The 17,374-nt window shown below is 38.9% G+C and overlaps 2 protein-coding genes across 3 annotated transcripts in view; one reads left to right on the top strand and one right to left on the bottom strand.

The window, feature by feature from the left end:
* The window catches only part of synpo2b (synaptopodin 2b), a 13,577-nt gene extending 5,250 nt beyond the window's left edge, over positions 1–8,327 (bottom strand). The window contains exons 1-3 of one of the 2 annotated variants that reach the window (XM_005942043.2): positions 8,243–8,327; positions 3,642–4,354; positions 1,446–2,791 (exon numbers count right to left, since the gene is read on the bottom strand). In XM_005942043.2, coding sequence (XP_005942105.1) covers positions 1,446–2,791; positions 3,642–4,311 — 2,016 coding nt within the window. In that variant the 5' untranslated portion in view covers positions 4,312–4,354; positions 8,243–8,327. Of the gene's footprint in view, positions 1–6; positions 2,792–3,641; positions 4,355–8,242 lie in introns of those variants that run through there. The other variant, XM_005942041.3, reaches the window with a different exon arrangement.
* Positions 8,328–10,800: 2,473 nt separating this feature from the next.
* LOC102309575 (solute carrier family 22 member 7) lies at positions 10,801–16,568 on the top strand. The gene is made up of 10 exons (XM_005942040.2): positions 10,801–11,315; positions 11,559–11,662; positions 13,430–13,584; positions 13,734–13,902; positions 13,994–14,117; positions 14,237–14,346; positions 14,823–15,037; positions 15,203–15,311; positions 15,398–15,604; positions 15,818–16,568. Exons 1-10 carry the CDS (start codon positions 10,935–10,937, stop codon positions 15,846–15,848), a joined length of 1,605 nt encoding a protein of 534 aa, XP_005942102.1. The 5' UTR covers positions 10,801–10,934; the 3' UTR covers positions 15,849–16,568.
* The last annotated feature ends 806 nt before the right edge of the window (positions 16,569–17,374 follow it).

Here is a 17,374-nt window from a genome sequence, read left to right as displayed (position 1 = left end):
AAGATATTGTGGCAGAACAGGACTCTCTGCACACATTATTGCACATGACATAGCACATCACAAGAATCTACATTATTTTGTTTTGCTTTTCCCTTTTTCTCCAATTGTCAGGGACATTATGTTATGTGCTAATGTGTTTATTTGTTGTACTTTATGTTGAATTTATCTGTCACAGATTTAAAAGAGCTTAACTGTACCTTAAGTTGTTTCCTTACATTGCCAGCTAAACAGATCTCTATAGCTGCAAATTATTCCAATTGAGGCCTACGTTTAGTGCAAAGGACTCTATATTTCCACCTGTTAAGACACATTAGAGGCTGCCAAGTTGCAGATAACTATGTAATTACTGTCTCAGTGTTGACTATACCAAAACAAGACCATATACAGTACAAGAATTAATGTAGCATGGCTACAGGTTTCCAGTGTTTGCTTGTCACCACTGGCTTCTTAGCAGAAAACTTTGGCCAAGGAGCCAATTGACGTGCGCCTCTAGCAATAAGAGATGCAGGAGAGAAAGCTGAAGCTATGCTGTCAGCAGCAGATGGCTGCTGGGAGGATGTGCTTGCAGGTCTGGCGCTGTGTGCTGGCTTTTTGGTTAAGCGATGGGCTGCAGGTGCTGCAGTGTGCTTTTTATCCACGTGCTTGTCAATTGCAAGAGGCTCAGCCGATCTTGTGTTTTGGGCAGAAGAACTTTGGGAACTTACCGATCCAGGTGACTTAGTTGGGACTTCTGCCTTGCTTTCAACAGCAAGCTCAGAGGCATTATAAGGAGAAGTGGCAGAGGCAACTCTAAGTTTAAGGTTTTTGGTAACCTCAAACTTTGACACTGGGGCTGGTTTGGGACTGGGGGTGGGGCTGGGGGTGGGGGTGGGGCTTTTGGTTCCAGGCACCACATTATATTTGAACAGTGATGAGTTCAACTGATAAGGCTGATGTTTCATTATATCTAAAGAGTTGAGTTGCTTGGGGGATGATTTAGATTTCTCTTTGGTCTTGACATTGACTTTTGGGCTTGTGGAAGGGGGTTGTTTGGCTGCAGCATAGAAAGGAGAAAGAAGGGGATTGTAGGATAATGGAGGTGGGGCTCGAATATTTGATGAATACCTCCAAGAGTTCGGGAGGGATGAGGTCAGGGAGGGGGATCTGGTTTTGTTTGCTTGCACTGTTTCAGCATCAACAATGAACTTCTCCATACGGGACTGTCTTTTGGCAAACAATTCTGCACCTTTTCCAGTCATAGCTGGGCCATCACCAGCCCAACTGGTACCTCTGTCTGAGATCCGACCCTTTGGAGAAAACTGTGGTGCTTTTGACAAGTGGATATATGACTTCCCTGCTTGTGGTGGGCAAGAGGCAATTGAGTGTGAAGTGCTGTCTGCCTTGTTCTTTGAGCGTGAAGTTGGATACTGTGGTCTGTAAGTAGGACTGTGGGCCTGCATACTCACAGGGGATCGTTGCTGCTGTTGACTCCAGCTATTTGTGGTTGGCTGCAGATGAAGCTGAGAAGAGCTGTCCGGAGCCCAGGCATTAGTAGGTGTTTGAAGTGTTGCCTGAGTTTGATCTGGTGCCCAGCGGTTGGCCATCTGTTGAAGCTGAGCCCAGTCTTGTTGCTGTAAGTAATTCTGACTATGAGGACCCACGGGACTGTGCGAAGGTTGTGAAACTGGACTTCTTGGGGGAATATTGGGCTCGCTGGAGGGGCTCCTTCTCATCCATGGTGGACAGTTTGGGTTGAGGGTGGGTTTTGGGGCTACTGGAGGGGGATTCTTGAGTTTTATTGTTCTGGGTTGCATGAAATTACAAGCTTCAGCACCTAGACTAAAACAGTCCTCCTCCGAATCAATATAAGACCTCCTTTCCCCTTTGTTTTGAGTGTGAAGATCTGAATATTGTGCCCGCACAGATGACTGTTTATTAGTGGCTTTCTGTTTTGATTCTGGTAGGATGCCAGTTTTGATGGCTGGCACAGATATTCGCTCATCTCTTGAGGCTATTATGTCTCCAGTTGGAGACCAAACCTGTGCGTTAGTGTTAATAGGCACAGGTACTTTAAATCTTGTTTCGTGTTTCTTTGTAACTGGAACAACACTCCCAGGTATGGGGGTAGAACTTGGGCTATCTTGAAATCCTAGAAAAGGCCTTGCAGTTCTGTTTGGTACCAAGGGTTTTGGTACATTGGACAGATGGTTCATGTCCTGGAAATCTTCTTGGTATTCTCCATGCTGCTTGAGATTTGCATTCATATAACTCTGACCTGCCTGATCAGCATGCGCGTACATTTCCTCAGTGTCGTAAATTTGCTGTGCTTGTTCACAGTCAGGTTCTGTTAATACTTCCACAGGTAATCCTTCACTCCTCAGTTTTTCATGCTCGGTAACAATTTCATCTATTCGTTTGCGCCGCTGAGCAAACATCAAAACTCCCTTCCCTTTTGTCTCTGGTAGAGCATCCATTTCTTGAACACTTCCCCAATTCAGACTCAAATTGTGCTGCTGCGGATAAAGAGAGTACTGCTCCTCTAACTCTGAATCACTGGTGGCCACAAAGTTATACCCGGCTGATCTAACTTCTTCAGCCCCCTCCTCTATTTGGTCTTCACTGTCAACCTTGTTGTCACCAGTTCCGTAACTCACAAGCGTAAACTTCTTGACTCTCTGCCGGCGTTTTTTGAACAGCAGGGCTCCCTTATTTTGGGGGTTTGGCGCATCGGTTAGAAGCCGAGCAATTCTCTTGCATTTAGACTTGGTCTCCTTGACATGCCTTTCTGACTGGCTCTCGCTGCGACTGAGCCCTGAGACAAAGAAAAAAATGAAGGGAGGGACAGAAAGAGAACGAGGGTGAGAGGAGAAGGAGGAGGAGGAAGGAGAGAGATTAAAACAAGAAGAAGCTGAACCATAAAACATAGGAAAATGTGGATTGTAATGTTTTTTGTTTACACTGTACTCAATTGGTCAATTTTCAGTAAAGTAAAAAAAAAAAAACTATGGGACTGATAATGCCATTAGTATAAGCAACTAATGGAAGCATGACAGGTAAGACACAATTTCAGATCCCCCTGCTGAAGCAAGCACACTAATAAAAGCATCATATTTACTTACAGCTAACTTAGGGGGCATCCATAAGGCAAGAAAAGTGAGGAGCTCATTTTCCACTGCAGTCAAGGCTTACGATCGGAAAAGGGATCGGGTGACAGGCCAGGGTGACACATGCTGGTGTCTGTCAAATTTGTTTCTGCCAGCCTCATCATATGGTCATATTTTATTCTTATCCTGCTCTGACTAATAAAGCCATGGGTATTCTCCCAGTAAGTCCACTTCAAATAGACCCTGTGTTACAGCATGAAAAAACAGCAGCACCCATTGTGCTTTGTCAAAGTTATTTATCAATTAAGTTAGGTCTTTTGATTCACATACCAGCTACAGTAAATACAGCCAAAGGTAACTTTTTAAAAACTTTATTCACTGACTGTAATGTGTGCCTCAGCTGGCTGAATTTAAAGTAACTAAATAATATCTTAACTGTTCACAAATCTTATTAAATCATTTTAAATCTTAGAAAAAAAAACAACCTTTCTGCTGCTGTGCAGTTTGCAGTACTACCTTGACTGACACATAAAAGGAGGGTAGAAGATCGATACTTACGTGTGTACTTTGCCCTCTGCCTGTCTGGTCTGCACAGATCTGTGTCAGACTCCGAGTTCCACTTCTCTGCCTGCTCAGCACCCTCATCTGAAATTCCAAAGGAGACAGAAGCAGGAGGTGCTTCACTGCTCCCTCCTTCCTCTGAAGATTCAAGCTTGCTGTTTCCAGTCTCTGGGCCTTTTCTATTACTGGCTCCCGTGGGCTGTCCTGTGGTCAGGGTCAAGGCCATGGTCATATCAGCAGCACAGCCAAGAGAGGAGAAAGAAGACTGGGAATGTGGCCGTGATATCTTGCCAGCATGATCCTCTGAGTCTGTGCACTCTGGATGCAGGGATGTTTGTGAGGTTTGGATGTGAGGAGACTCTCTCGACTCACTAAGGTAGATGTCATCCTCTTCCTGATATGATACTTCTTCTTCACTTCCACTAAGTTCAGGCGGGGACTGTTGCTCACCTGCAGATTCCCATTCTTGAAGGTGTCCTGGGGAGTCAGGGTCATACTTGGAGATATAAGTACTTTCTGGCTCTAACGGGTACTCTGCTTCGCTGACTTCATCTTCATTGTGGGACTCTACCACAGACCCAGACACATAAATCTCCTGGGACCCATCTGAACCTGACCAGGGGGCCAAGTTACCACTCTGCTCTTGGTCTTCCGTTTCTGGTTCCATCTTTAGTAGTGTTTCACAATATCCCGGGTTTCACCAGCAATACCTTCATTAAGACAAGGACAAACAACTTAAGGCTAATTAATCTTTTCCCTTTAGGTATATATATCTCAATATAACAAACTATTTCAGCACACATATAACTATATAGCATGCCCCTGAAGGTCCACCCTTGGCTACAATTCATGTTTTCTGTTCAGCTTAAGAGATTTTTAGCATTCAGTGACCTTTGTGACATTAGTGGTTACCATGTTATTTCCTAAATTATTCCTATCCCCAATAGGAAGTGCAGCTCTGCTTTGGCAGTTTCAACAGGGCTGCCGTTGCTGTAAATGGAATGGTATGTATTATCATGAGGGAAACAGCATTCACATCCAAGAGCATAAGCAAAACAATTGGTGGCTGTTTTCCGAACTTGTGTTTATACAGAGATTTCTTTTCCCTCCGCTGCCGTCATCTGTCACAACAACCGAAATCTCTGTCAGCCTCTCCATGTAAGAACTAAATCCAAGACACCAGTCCTCCTTCCCTTCCTTCAAAGACATTGTTTATTTTGTCACATGCTTTTTTTGTTTGTTTCTTAGCTTGTTTTTTGGTAATCAGTTGTTATATCACAACTGAGAAAATGACTATGAAGAAAAATCTGTCCTTTTCAAAACAGCTGTAAAAGACAGTCAGAGCAGGGCTCAGACAGGGGGAGAGCTGTTTGTAGAGCAGGAGGGAGCACTAAAAATAGTTTTTACTGACAATATAAATCTTTTATTGTAAATTAAAACATTTCCTGACATTCACCAAGAGGTGGCACTCTAACACTGTGACTCAACATCCATACTCTTCAATAAGCCTTTGTTTATTCAAATTAAAGTCAGTACGAGCTGTAGAAACTTCACACTGTGTAGTCCCACGCTGTACACGATGCATACAGTAAGTGGAGTGTTCATCTAAAACAAACAAACAAACAAAAAACACCCAGGTTCATCTACAATAATCTCGTTACCATATATGTCACTATAAGGAACCCAACTTTCTCTTATACACAGGAAGAGTTTATATGAAAACCAAAGACATGTTTTGTTGAAGCCATATTTTCTAAAAAGCAACCAAACACATACACCTCCTAATAGGTCTTGGAAACACACTCTTTCTATAGAGTACCACTTTGTTTATGTACATTTAAGTGGACTGGGAAAACCAGAGTTTTTGCCTCTATTAAAATATGGTGTTAGAGGAGATAAATGTCTTGCTTAGTACAAGAGAAGGTTCTCCCAGGAGGATAAGGTCAGTAAATCTTACATCAGTCAGTTAATATTACCATAATGACCCGAGGATGACACCAGAGAAAAAATTATATAGTCTCCAAAAAGAATTAACTCTTTCATCTTTTTTGGTTTTGTGGGTTCTTTGCTTGTTTGATTTTCAAATACTACTCTACACTTTTGATTTTAAATAAATGTATATTTTGGTTTGATAGCAGCTGTGTAGAAATGATCAAGTCATAACTAAAAAAAACATCAGTATCAAAAGATATTAAATGTCCGACTCAAAGTCTTTTGGAGCTGGCTAAGAGGCCAGGTAAGTCTATTACCTGATATGATAATGACAATGACATTAACCCGCAGCTGTGTTTGAACTGTGTTTGTATACAGTGTTTAAACTTTAGCTCATTTTTACAGTGATGTGACAAAGATCATATCTTTTGATTTTTCAGTTGATTAGCTTTGAATTGCTTTAGACATATTTTAGGTACACCCTCTGCTATAAAGACAATACAAGCTGAAAATTGATGATTCACTACTGTCATTAATTATTACTTTTTCTTGGGCATTTGTACGTGTTAGGGGGGGACCTTTATCGTTTCTTCTGTTTACTATAACATTTTATTGCTTGTGGTTGCTAGTAAGTACAAATGGAAATTCTGGAGGAGGCCCCAAAACATGCTGGAAATTATGTTTCTCAAATGGCTTGGGAACACCTCTGTGACCGACTCGATGAGCTAAGGGAGGTGACCCTGGAGAAGGGAGGTCTGGGTATCTCTGTTTAAACAGCCGCCTCCATGACTCAGCAGAAAATGGACAGACAGCTGGATGGAACTGCACCATCCATCCATCCACAACTGGTTCTATCAGAGTTTAGTTTAGTTCTCAGATACAGTACACATACACTAATCATTGCTTTAAACTTACTTAAACTTTAAACTTACTTACTTTGTAAGTTTAAAGCAATTATTTAAAAAACAAAAATTGGGTGCACAAGCTTGAATTTATTTTGTTTTTTCTCCAATTCATACAGGCTCAAATATAAACATATACTCATTTAAATCTGCTTTTAACCTTGACATGACCATGGCCTCCTAAATTCTCAGCAGTCATCAAGATTGATGACAACTTATAGTTTCTCTTTGCCAGCATAAAAGCTGCAAGCAGGAATTCAGTGAAGGTCTAAGAAGGGATTTTAGCTACTTCAAACAGTTGTACATTAGTACCAATTATTCAGATGTGTCTACACTTTGCCAGCTTCTCTAAGAGGACCCTAACTGTCACCATCAGATGAGAGGGAATTGATTCGGATGTTCAGGAAAAACCTAGCAACAACCAAGACTCAAGTGTGCCATGAACTGGAAACTGCTGAAACACCAGTGTCACTGTTCACATGTTTTACATCGCCTTGGACTGAGAGTGTGCCAACCAAGAAACACCTTCAATCTCAACTGAGATTTATTTTAGCAGCCCACCTGGATGAGCCAGAGGCCTTCTGGATAAAAGCTTTATGATCCAATGAGACAAAGATTGAGCTATTTGTTCACACTGACAGGGGGAATAATTGGAGGAGTAAAGGTGAGGCTTTCAAACCTAAGAACACTGTACGAGCTTTCAGGCATGGTGGTGGTAGCATCAAGCTCTGGGACTGTTTTGCTGCCTGTGGTAATGGTGCATTGCATAAAGTGGATGAAACAATGAAGAATAAATACTTGCAATTTCTTCAACTTCACCTTAAATCAACTTACATGAAAACTGGAGCCTTGGAATGATAAAGCTAGATAACATTAGGGTCTGCAATGGCTTTCCCACTTTAAACTCCCTTTCTTGTCCATGATTGAAAGCTGGCTCTGCAAATACGACTGGTCAAATTCAACAGAACAATTCAAAGAAATCATTAAAAGCCCCAAATTATTACAACATTCATGCTCATAATGAGTGGATGTAAACCTCTGACCACATATGCAGCTGTGGGATTACTAAAACTGAAAGACCTCTTGCACACTAGCCACGTTTTGTACAAACACTGTCGCATGCCACCGGCTTATCTTCACCCTTGGTTCCACTCTACCACCAGCAAATCTGACTGTGCTGCAGCAGGGGTTTCTTTTTCCAAGTATGGCAGTAACCTCAGTCTGTTGACTTATTGCCATGGAAACAGAGAGTCAGCATCCTTGACAAAGGAGTGAACTCTTGTTCTGAAGGGCAACCCAAATGAGGACTGAGCTCTAGCGGATTAGATGTTTCCATGTTCTTACATAATTAGACAGTTTAAGCTCAACCATAAGAAACATGTGGACACATTTTCAGCAGTCTCTGCACACAAAGTTTTATTGCGCATTTCAGTGGCCTCGTGGCAGAACAAACCCACAGAACCCACAAAAATCAAAATCAACGTGAAAATATATATTTATTGAGTCACATATATATTTTAAACTCATGCCACTGAATTTAGGAAACTAGGTTTCTCGAGCAGTTTCTGGTGCAGAAAAGCACAGAAATTCAAGCAAAGGGTAAAACACTTCATGACATGATAATAAATTACACTTTTTGTATTGTTATCAATAGAGATGTTAAAGTCAAAGCTAAAAATGAAATTAATGAAATCAAATCAGAAAGAGTTAAACATCTGTAAGAGACCCTAAAAGAAAATAATTTTCCAAACATCAGGTACTTACATTATACATCTTTGCACTTGATATCCAGCACAGGCATCTTCACATCCTGTCTGTTAAAAAAAAATGATCCTGAGTGTTATCCCACTAACTGCTCATATGTAGCCTTGGTCATTCATGTATGCAGCTGTATTTAAAGAGGGAGAAGAAGAGGTGTTCCTAACCCATCCCCATGTGCCACCTACACAGTTCAGTTGATGCAGGGGCAGTGAGGTGACATAATGAACATGTCAATTGAGAAGCTTCAAAATATTTTTAGATTCATTTGAAACAAGCTTTGAATTTAGTATCTGTGTTTGGTTTTGATTAATTATATAATTAAAATAATTCACCACTTGAAAGAAACTAACTGCAATAATAGTAACAGACTCTTATATTCAGATTCGAGCAGATATATACTACATAGTGTTTTAAAATACCTATACATTTATGGTGATTTGCTCATCATAATGTACCTTTAATTAGGGTTAATATAATAATAATCTCAGCAGAATGATAAACCGGTTATGTAAGACTGCTGTTCTCTTTGAGGGGATGACCGTAAATGGAATTCAATCTAGTTTTGAAAGTGTGGTTTGCTGAAGTAAAGTAAAAAGGGATAACGCATCACTCGGTTAATCTTTAAGAAAACAGTGTTTATTATTAGAAGTAAAAAAACATATTAAGATCTTAAACTCTGTTGGAAAGCAAGTCAGGTATCACAGTATCTTTTTTGTGCTTGTTATATGTTTATTTATACAGTCATGTGACAGTTTCTCCATATATACTGTCAGGTGGGGGAAAAAAGAGTTTTAACACAAAGCTATGCAGCCCTGTGAAGTTATCATGTTAAATGTTTTGGAAGGGTTGCCAGGAGAAAGCCTCTCCTTTCTAAAAAAAAAAATAATTAAAAAAATATGGGGCAGCAGGAAAAGGGGTTACCGACATTTTTATATGCAGTCCCCATTTTGGGAGGCTCAAACAAATTGGACAAACTACTGTAATATAAATTACTTGGATACTGAAAATTCTTTACAGTTGTTTGTGGGCTTTTCTGCCCACAGTTTTGTATTTAATAACTGAAACACATCCTCTGTTGGACTGATGTCACATGAGTAACTTGGTCATTGAAGAGTATCCCATGCCTTTGCCTTGAGAAACTCTTAAGTTGCTTTTGCAGTTTGCTCTGGGTGATTGTCCATTTGCACAGTGAAGCACTGTGCACGCGTAACCATTATTCCTGCTACTTCTATCTGTCCTTATTATGTACTTTGATAGTCTTCTGTGGGCTTCTTTTGGTGTTGATAAGCTGGTCAGTACATTCATTCTTTTATAGAATAGACCAGACTGTTGATTTGGCCCTTCCTAAAGTTTTTGCTGTCACTTATTTTGTTTTTCTTTAGCCAGCAGCTAAAGAAAAGCTTTCATTTGAAACGTCTCTTTGGATCTCATACTGAGAATTCCAGTATAAAAATATTTCATGCAGATTCAGCACTTCACCTGGAATCAGAGCCTGATCTTGAATTCTAGTGGTTTAACGTAGGACAGTCAGTCGTTTGTCGCTCAGTTGTATAATTACTTCTGAATCTCTTAAAATGAGCTGTTATAAAATTATAAAACTGTCAGTAATTTCTAAGCAGTTAATACAATAATTTTATTGAACCCTCTTTTAAAATTATGTAGAGGAAAATTTATAAAAAAAAATGTTTTCTTAGTGCGTCACACTCACTTATGGTTCATTTTTGTGCTACTCAGCATACTCTTTGTTTCTTGTCTCCATTAAAACACAAACACTGAAGTCTTATGTGTCACTTGGTGTCACGGTTAGCGCTGGCAGACCGTGGGGATGTGGGGAAAGGAGGACCTAAATGCTGGACTCCATGTGGTGAACAGTGCATTTATTTACAGTGCAGTAAATATTCACACAAACAATCCCCATGCGTTCCCCTGACTCCCATGCCGTGTCTTCCTTAAATAGCTCCCCCGACGAGCCTGATCAGCAGCAGGTGTGTGGCAATGGTCTTCAGGTGTTGTATTGAAAAATGTTGTAATTATGTTGGTTCTGCTGTAAAGGGAGCTCTTGCTTTTGGATTGTAGCAGATCGGTTTAATCTTCCTATAGTTGATCTCCTATAGTTGATCTCATTTTTGTGGCTGGTTTTATCTTGGTTCAGTTGCTACATGAAGAAATCCTGTGTGACTGTATATTTCTTTGGGCTGTGTACATGATATGGTGCTAAAATATTAAGTTGCCTGTGGGTGTGATGTGTTTGTTATTAAATTTAAGCCCTGCCAGAGCTGATGTCTTAGAACTTACTACCATTGTAAAATAAAACATTACAAAACCATCTGATTCCTTTGCATATTGCACTGCAGCTGCATTGTGGGATAAGAGTGCTTTCTTGAGAACTGAGATCAATTTTAGATCACATTCTTGCTTTCTCTACTGTGAGTGCTAATTTTCAATTATAAATCCTGACTATTATAGCATTTGAATAAACATATCAGCCTTACAACTGATCAAAGCAAAGCCAGTGTTTGATTGAGTAACTGTATCGTACTGGGTACAGTTAAGTTACATTATTAATACATGTTTTTGGTATTCATTTTAATTATTAACATTGTGCTGGTGAATGTGTCTTTTATAGTGAGTGATACTCTACTTCACTTGACTTTTAGAGCATTTGTCCTCCCGGAGATACAGGAAGCACAGCAAAATGAAATTTGACAGCATTCTTGCAGAAATTAATGGATTTGGAAAATTCCAAATTGTTCTAGTCTTGATTCAGATCCTGTCTCGAATTACTTTGCCATGTCACTTTCTGCTGAATAATTTCATGGCAGCTGTTCCTTCGCATCACTGCAACATCGATGCTTTGGATACTGGAGCTGTCTTTGGAAATTTAACTTTAGATCAGAAATTAGCCGTTGGTATTCCAGCAGAGCGGGATGGGACTCCAAGCTCCTGTCAGATGTTTTCAGAGCCCCAATATGAATATCTGTTAGGCTCAAACAGCAGCAAAGGCTCATTTACTGTTCAGTGTCAAAATGGATGGGTATATGACAAAAGCACTTTCAAGTCTACTTTGGCAACAGAGGTAAGTGAGAATTAGTTATGTTGAACAGAGACATTTTACACAGTCATTTGGATTTTTTTTTAAAGAACTAATTTTATTTTGCTAACATTAAGGATATAATTTTCTATCCATTTTATTATCTACAGAAAATAATCCAACTACCTAATGTAATTTCCCCAAGCATCATTCATTTAATTATTGTTTATTTTCCAGAAGACGCAACTGTAAAATCACATATTGTAATATTTTAACGATTATTTGCAGTGGGATCTCGTGTGCAGCAGAAAAGGTATGAACAAGGCAACTGCAACCATTTTCTTTATTGGTGTTATGGTTGGAGCCCCAGTTTTTGGGTTTCTCAGTGACAGGTAAGGGTTAAATGGTCAAAAATACTAGTTCTTCTCATATACACTCTACATTGTGAAATATTTTAAATCATTTTTTGCGATAATTTTGATGATTAAGGCACCGTAGAGGTGTAAAACCGTAAAGGGACCTCTGGCTAATACATCCGGTTCCGTGTCGGGCTCGTAGCCGAAAACTAGCTTTACTTTGTTGTCTGGGTCAACTTTGCTAGCGAGAGACAGAGAGAGGCGTTGAAAGGCTCCAGCGGAACTTGTTGTTTCAGAGGAAAACACGAACACAGTGTACAGTCGAGTCTTAATAGCGTACTTACAACTGGGCTCGTCAGGCACTCTTCTTGGCTGCAGGGGTTATTATTATATTTACATGCTTCCAGCTCCCGTTTCTGCTCGATGACAACTCGTACCTTTCCACTCTCCTTTTTCTCCCTCCCTCGCTCACAGACACATAACGGGTACGGCAGTCCATTCTCCCTGCAGCACGGACTAGCTGCCCAGGAGGCTACATTCTTTAGGGCGATGCCTGTAAGACTCTGCCTATTGCCTTCATATTAAATCATTTTAAAAAATATTTCTTCACGTCATTATGAGATGTGAGATTGAGACACAGGCATTTGAGCCTCTTAATGCGTGTTTTGTTTGGGTTTCCACCGGCGTGGAATTACCAAAAATAGAGAGAGCATAGCCTAACATATGAAACAGGAAAGTACCGCCGTGTAATCCATTTATTTCAACAAAGTAACTGTATTCTGAATACCACCTTTTTAAACGGTAACTGTAACGGAATACAGTTACTCGTATTTTGTATTTTAAATATGTAACTGCGGTAAATGTATTCCATTACTCCCCAACACTGCAGACCTGTTTTATATACGTGCCGGATAGTTTTCTATATGAGATCACTGAAAAAAGTGCAGCCTTACCTAATATCAACCCTGTTACTCATTTTTTATTAAGATTTAAAAATCTAGTTGGCATTGCTATGACGAATAACCTTCAGTAAAAGCAATAAATCACACAGCAATAGTACATTAGTGTAGTTGTAAAAAGCATGATAATATATTAAGTAATCCAAAGTATTCAGAATACATTACTCTCATTGAATAACGTAACGGAATACGTTACAAAATACATTTTGGGGCATGTATTCTGTAATCTGTAGTGGAATACATTTTTAAAGTAACCTTCCCAACACTGATAATATCACACATAACAAAAAAAATAAAGAAAAGAGGAAGACTTGAAATATTTCACATCACCTGTAATGGATATAGAACATGGTTGATTTAATTCAAAAATTTTACTGCTTTAAATGAAATTCTATTCCATAATATTCCAGTTTTTTTTAATGTACTAGTGTATTCGACAAAATGACCAGAAATGTATTATTTTATTTTTATTTTCCAGGTCTGACTGTTTCAGTCTCTACCAGTACCATTACCAATGCCAATACAGATATATATGTATATGTATATAACTGAAAAAAAAATAACAATAAGATCAATAAGAGAGATGTTGAAGTGTTGCAAAATTAAACCGTCTTGCGAATTATAAATATATTAGTGCTGTCAGCGTTAACGGCGCCGTGCTGCCCCACGCACGGGGCGATCCGTGCTAACTCGCTAAAGGAGATTTGCTGCGTTAATGCGGTTATCGCGCTAACATCATTTTAACAAGATTAACACTGACAGCACTAACATATATACATGTGAGAGGTTTACCCCACAGATGTGAGCACAGTCATTACTTCATGCTTTTTCTGTCCATGACCAGGTTTGGGCGACGTCCTCTTCTGCTCGTGTCTTATCTGGCATCCTTGATATTTGCAGTGCTGAGTGCATTCTCCACCTCGTATGTAATGTTTGTCATCTTGAGATTTTTTACGGGCATGTCACTCGCAGGAATAAGCATCATGGCCATTGTTTTGAGTAAGCAGGATATTGTTAAAGCTGTGCTAACCTATGACTGAGACATTATAGCCTGGTTCATGTTTACAGGCATATTCTGTTTCTCTTTCAAGAATTTGCACAATTTTTTTTATAATTTTTTTTTTATACTTGTGCTAATGTTTCTACAGATGTTGAATGGTTTAGCATTGAACACAGGACTTTCTCTGGTGTGATCATAAGCCTGGATTGGACAATTGGGAACTGGATCCTGGTTGGCACTGCATATTTTGTAAACGAGTGGAGGAAGCTGATTCTAGCAGTTACCTCCCCCCTGATTCTGTCTATCATTGCTTGGAGGTATTTAAGTTTTATTTGCTGACTTTGCAAAGTATCCTTAATCTCATTGGATTTTGATCAGATGCTAAACTCACCATGTTTGTTGATTTAGGTGGCTTCCAGAGTCTGCTAGGTGGCTTGTAGCCAAAGGAAAGACAGATGCTGCTCATCATTACATAATGAAATGTGCCAAGATGAACAACAGATCTAAGTGCATGGCCACCATCACACCAGCGGTACATCTCAAAATGTTTTTGGGGTTTTTTTTATTAGCCGACAGTCTTACTGTAAAATAAGACAAAAAGGGGGCTTTGTAAATGAACATTCACATTATGTTTCCCTGGCTTTCTCACAGACATTACTGGAATGTGCAGAAACTGAACATGGCGCTAAGAAGTACACTTTTGTAGATCTTTTCAGAACCCCAAATATTAGAAAACTTGCTATATACTCAGGAATGCTATGGTAAGTTTTGGTATAATGGTTTGGAGTTAGGAGATAGTTTAGCTTTTTGGGAAAAGGCAAATTGATTTCTTCCAGATATTCATCATATGTGTGCATTTTCTACCAAACGCACTTTAAAAAGAGTTAACTGACTTTTCTCTGTGTGTGTGTTTGTGTGTGTATTTTTGCTATCTTAAGTGACAGTTATGGGTGGATTATTAAATAGACAAATGGGCCAAATTGTATTTGGGACAAAGATGTTAAAGCCTTTGAGCTATCTCACGGAAATAAAGCAATTGTTATTTTTATAGCTATCATTTTTGACACTGGGAAATTTACACAGCTTTTGATTTTGTTCTAGCATACAGTGTAAAAAATATTTTAAAAAAATATTTAAATGAGAGTTGCAATCATGTTTGGGGTTTCTTTGAGGAAATTTGTATTTACCCCTTTATTTATCAGCCTAAGTTTAAGTGTTTCTTCTCCCTCTTTTCTAGGTTTGGCGTTGCATTTACATACTATGGAATAACTCTGAATATCACAGGATTTGGACTGAACCCATACCTAACACAGTTCATATTTGCATCCATTGAAATGCCCATGAAGATTGGCGTCTATTACTTCCTGGAGAAAGTTGGGAGAAAGCATGGCCAGATGGGTTCCATGCTATTAACTGGTCTCTGTCTCTTCATCAACATCTTTGTTCCAAAAGGTCATTTCTCTTACATTTCTCGTACATTTAGCGGTTTATTTCTGCCACCGAGAGTTGATATGAATGTATGCGTTCATTTCTGGTGGTAAGCAGGATCAATCTTTAGAAATTAAAAGATAGAGCATTGGTCTTGGGTGGATGTGTTCTCTCTCCTGTTCTCCTTAGATAAATGGACTGTTCGTACTGTTGTGGCAGTTCTTGGAAAATCTATGTCAGAGGCCTCGTTCACTATCATGTATCTTTACACAACTGAGCTTTACCCTACGGTCGTACGGTTAGTCCACAAAAAACGTTCTTCTGCCTTGCTTTGATTATTCATATGAAAGGTTTACATTAACCTCAGTGGTTTGATCTTTTTAGACAAAATGGCTTAGGCTACACCTCATTTCTTGCACGACTTGGCGTGTCCATTTCTCCACTCATTGTACTATTGGAAGATCTGTGGCATCTCCTCCCTGCAGCCACTTACTGTGCAGTGGCAGTTGGAACTGGTTTAGTTGCTTCACTTCTGCCCGAAACATTAAACACCCGACTGCCAGAGTTCATCGAAGATATTGAGAAACCAAGGTAAAGAGAAGAGAGTGTTAAAGCATCACAGCATGTAATTCAGTATCCAAACTAAAGCTAAAAGATTAACCATTCACAGAAACTCCCCACGAAACAATAATCCAGTAAACTGCAGTTTACTGTTTATCAAAGTCCAAAATACACATTACATTCTATGTCCTGATGTCTGCATGTAAGGTCAAATGACTAACTGAAGTCTTATTTATATTGCAGGAGACAGTCACCAAGGAAGGAGATTCAATAAGAAAAACACAGTCATCAATAATAAGACTTATAATGATTGGATCTTAACTGATTTTTAAGTAGTAAAGTTACCATGTTACAACTTCAAAGATCATCATTGTTGAAATGCTCAACGAGTGTCAATAAACGTAATGTTAACACCACTATTATTCACTTGTCATTCACTAGTCTTGTCATGTTTCACTGTATACAACACATTTCATTAGCAAATGAAAAGATAGGCTGGTATTGATAGTGAATCGATGGTGATGCTTACTTTACTTTATTGAGTTTATTTACTTCCATGCTTTATTGACTTCCACTTTCCATGCATGCTTTTTTTTTTTAAATTAGGACATTTCCATCCTACCATCCTCAGTATAAAGTAAATGTTTGGCCTGTTAGGTGCACACAAGTTATTGTTTTCCACCACCTTCAAATCTACTCTGGCTACAGAGGTGAGATTCAATATTTCCATTTAAAAACCAGGAAATGAATACCAGTCCTAAATCAGCTAAAGTTCTTCTTTCGGCCATCCTCCCTTCTAGTGGGATCTGGTTTGTGATAAGACATAAACCAACAGAAAAACACAGCTACCATTGTCTTCATTGGGGTCATGGTTGGAGCAGCAGTTTTTGACCATCTTACTGACAAAATAGGTTGAAGATGGACTCGAGGCAGGTTGTTCCTGGTGACTGGGATGTTCATGTTCTGCAGCATGTTTATCCATCTAGTTATATGATCCTTTCAAGCACCTTTGATGAAATTAAGAACTATTATTATTATTATTATTATTATTATTATTATTATTATTATTATTATTATTATTATTGTTATATTTTTGTTTTGTTTTTGCTTCTGTTTAGCTTTACTGGTTGTCTAAATATATTCTAATATTAGGCCATTTTTCAGGTCATGTGTGTTTTGGTCATGTAGCTATCGCAATATCCAGCTCAATACACAAACAGTATATAAGTTGATGTGAACAAACTAACAAAGAATAGAGATAAAATTATGTGTTAGTACACAGCATCATTTCATAGTAATTTTAATTCATGTCTAGTCTAGTTTCGTTTATTATATCAGTGCTATTACATCATTTTTTTCACACTTTTTAGATACATGCAATAACCTTGTAAAAATGGCATACATTTCCATTGTTTATTTCTAAAAAGAATGAAGCACATTTCAAAGCAACCTTAACTCTGTTCTACTTGTATGCTATATGTTACACCAGACTTGTTAGAATTATAGTTTCTACGTAATACAGCTTTTTGTCAGGTCATTCACATAACTGAAGAAGACTCTCCAGGTGGGTAAAGTCTGCACATAAGCATATTAGGTCATGATAGGTGCACTGCTACAAATGCCTACATGCCTGAGAATGATCTGTATGTCACAAGTAATTTGCATTATCACCAACTATTCATTGTCAGTTGGCCTTAGATTGTAACCAGTCATTCTCATTATAATTAATAACATGACTTCATGTCTGTATATGTGTGCAAGTGTCATTTGGGCAACTTTCACTGATTGAGTTGCTGAATA

This window comes from Haplochromis burtoni, unplaced genomic scaffold, assembly GCF_018398535.1.
Source record: "Haplochromis burtoni strain Fernald_Lab_line unplaced genomic scaffold, NCSU_Asbu1 Contig_328, whole genome shotgun sequence".
Taxonomy (NCBI): Eukaryota; Metazoa; Chordata; class Actinopteri; order Cichliformes; family Cichlidae; genus Haplochromis; species Haplochromis burtoni.
Note: the sequence above shows the minus strand (reverse complement) of the source record. Positions and strands in the feature narration are given on the sequence as shown.